The sequence below is a fragment of the Pediculus humanus genome, genomic scaffold (assembly GCF_000006295.1).
Source record: "Pediculus humanus corporis 1103172108315 genomic scaffold, whole genome shotgun sequence".
Classification (NCBI taxonomy): Eukaryota; Metazoa; Arthropoda; class Insecta; order Psocodea; family Pediculidae; genus Pediculus; species Pediculus humanus.
The window spans coordinates 185,418-188,523 of NW_002987884.1; the positions used below are offsets into that span (position 1 = coordinate 185,418).

General features: G+C 31.3%; 2 protein-coding genes across 2 annotated transcripts in view; both read left to right on the forward strand.

Moving 5' to 3' along the window:
• The window catches only part of Phum_PHUM596200 (uncharacterized protein), a gene marked incomplete at both ends in the record, with an annotated part of 1,121 nt that extends 683 nt beyond the window's left edge, over window positions 1–438 (forward strand). Inside the window, one exon of the mRNA XM_002432587.1 lies at window positions 409–438. Within this exon, the coding sequence (XP_002432632.1) occupies window positions 409–438 (30 nt within the window). The remainder of the gene's footprint in view (window positions 1–408) is intronic.
• A 695-nt stretch (window positions 439–1,133) lies between these two features.
• Phum_PHUM596210 (phospholipase B, plb1, putative) overlaps window positions 1,134–3,106 on the forward strand; it is a gene marked incomplete at both ends in the record, with an annotated part of 3,387 nt that continues 1,414 nt past the window's right edge. Inside the window, 5 exons of the mRNA XM_002432588.1 lie at window positions 1,134–1,178; window positions 1,408–1,602; window positions 1,691–1,904; window positions 1,980–2,206; window positions 2,287–2,396. Coding sequence (XP_002432633.1) covers window positions 1,134–1,178; window positions 1,408–1,602; window positions 1,691–1,904; window positions 1,980–2,206; window positions 2,287–2,396 — 791 coding nt within the window. The remainder of the gene's footprint in view (window positions 1,179–1,407; window positions 1,603–1,690; window positions 1,905–1,979; window positions 2,207–2,286; window positions 2,397–3,106) is intronic.

The following is a 3,106-nucleotide window of genomic DNA, read 5'->3' on the forward strand; positions in this document are numbered from 1 at the left end:
TTTTTTTTTGCTGTTGGTATTAATTAAAAAAAAATTGTTAAAAAAATTTTTTTTTTTTGTTTATTTCTTCCACGAAAACCTGGAAAACAAAAAAAAAATTTCCCAGAATTCAAACGAATTCCAAATCTCGTTTTTATATTACGAATAAAAATTTTCCACAACGAGAATAAAGTCCAGAAATTTTCTTGAAAAAGAAAAACCCGTGAAAACGAAAACCCGTCGGTTTTTAATATTCTATATGGTAACGATAGTGACACGACGAGATCGTGACACGAACTTTATAATTTATGTTTTATATACAGACGAAAACGACATCCATTATTATTTTTGTTTTTTTTTTCAAATAAATTTTTATTGATTTTTACAATCGACAGACATTTTTTAAAAAATTTAAATTTTTAAAAAAAGGCGGGAAAAAAGGGAGGATACGGAAATTAAAAAAAAGTGAAATTATTTCTCTTCGTTTTGAGTTTTTTCTTTATAAAACGATTACATTTTTCACATTCTATTTTCGTTTGTGAAGTTCATTGCGTCAACGCAAAACCGGAAACGGAAGTTAAGACACAATTTCGATCGATCGTTTTTATTATTTTTTTCGTGTCGGACGGAAATTGAATAAGAAAAGATAGTTCGAACTTCCGGTTTATTAAAATGAAAACTTCTTTCGAGACAGTTTCCAGTCGAGACGTTTAAATTATTATTAAAATTTGCTTAAACAAACAAACAAACTGTTATGCCTTATCAACGAGTCCCCCTCCTTCTCATCCAGGTACGACCTTAATTATCTCTTATCACATTAATTAATTAAAATGATGCGAAATTATTTATAAATAAATTATTTATTCCGATCGGAAAATTTATAAAACCCGAATCCTAACAACAACAACAACAACAACAAACAAAACGTAGCAAACATTTTTTTTTTGTTGCTTTTCGTACGTGAGATATTATTACAACAAACAAACAATCATTGAATTTATAATTTTTTTTTTTTTTTTGGTCTAACAGGAAAAATCTTGAGGTTGTCGTTGTTGTCGTTGTCGTTGTCGTTCCTCGTCACGTTTTTCCATCCACCACGTCCCGCCTTGACATTGGTACCCATATATATATATATAAATAAATAAAAATTTATTATGTTTTATATTAATTGTGTTGTTGCGATAGTCGAACAACTTGTGGTGGGTGACAAACAACAACAAACAACGTTCGATTATCTTTTTCACACATTTTACAACACCGATTAAAAATCAATTAACAGGTAAAAGTGATTGCGGGGGGAGGCGGAGGGTGTGGGGTGGGAATGGGGTGAGGTGAGGTAACATCTCACCCCACCCCCCTTAATTAGTACTCAAAGCGGTACAACCTTAACTGTGAGAACTTAACAGAAATTTGTTCGTTTGTTTTTAGAGTTCGTTCGATACAATGAAAATTACGATAAAAATTTTTTTGTTTTTTGCTTTATTCGCTGATTATTCAATGACGTGGAATCGACAGGAATCGACAGCGGCAAGAAATTTATATAAAATTGTTAGAAATGTAGTTTTTAAAAAAATCGGACGAACCGGAACAAGACCTGGATTGTTAAGAGCGGCGAGACAACACGTGAGTTTTTTTTTGGAAAAAGAAAAAAAAAGAAAAGTGAAGGAAGAAAATTTTGTTTGTTGAAAATTGTGTTTGTACGTTTTTAAAGAAATTGCAACCGTTGATAAGCGAAAATGTTCCGTTTCCGTGTGACGTAACAAACGGAAGATCTCCAAAACGTCCAATATCCGTACACGAATTAAGACCTGGAGATATTGACGTCATCGGTTCTTTGGGTGATAGTTTAACGGCTGGAAATGGTGTATTCGCGACAAATATATTTGAAGTTGCTACGGAAAATAGAGGAGCCACCGCCTACATAGGTACCTGCAACTATTATTATTATTTTAATTGTTGTCGTTATTATTATTAATACAATTTTGTAATTTTTTTGTTAGGGGGGCAAAGTAATTGGCGCGAATTTTTAACGTTACCGAACATATTAAAAGAATTCAATCCGAATTTGATCGGTTATTCGTTAGGTGATGGTTTGGGTCATCATCCTGTTGCCGAATTTAACGTTGCCGAACCAGCAGCAATGAGTGGTGATTTACCATTTATGGTTAAAGAATTAGTTAGAAGAATTAAATTGGATAGGAGAGTAGATATTAAAAATGATTGGAAGGTTTGATGGAATTTTCTGAAATTGCTGTTGTTTTTAGAACGATGAAAAAACCTCGTGTGTTGATGTTGTTGTTTTTGCAGTTGATTAACATATTCATAGGCGCGAACGATTTTTGTTTGAATTTTTGCTACCTGAGTTTAGACGCATTTAAAAATTCTGCTGAAACTCATAGAAGACAATTGATGATGACGTTAGATTACCTGAGAGATATCACAGAGATAACACGCTTCGGATATCAAAAATCATTTTTGATGAGAATAATTTTCTTCTTCTCCATCTCATTTAAGGTTTAGTCACGTGACTTTATTTACGTCAAACAACAAACATTTTTTTTTTTTTAATAATAAATATATAAAATATTAGCCATAAATATTGCACTTTGAAGGATAATAATAATTATTATTATCATTAATAGTTATAATAGTTATAAATATTTATGTTGTCGAGTCTATGACGTATTTAATTTCTCTCTCTCTCTCTCTCTCTCTCTGGAATTTTACTGGAATGGATCGAGAAATTAGAAAAAGGAAGAAAATTTTTTTTCGCGTCAGACGGAAATCGAATAATAAAAGATAGTTTGAACTTCCGGTTTATTAAAATTAAAATTTCTTTCCAGACGTTTCCAGTCGAGACGTTTAAACAAACAAACAAACAAACAAACTGTTTAACCTTATCAATGAGTCCCCCTCCTCCACGCCCAGGTACAATTTTAATAATCCTTTATCACATTAATTAATTGAAATGACGTCAATGTAATTATAAAAAAATTATTCCGATCGGGAAATTTCAAAAACCGGAATCCTAACAACAACAACAACAAACAAACAAAACGTAGCAAACATTTTTTTTTTTTGCTTTTATTAAGTGACGTATTATTACAACAAAAAAACAATCATAAAT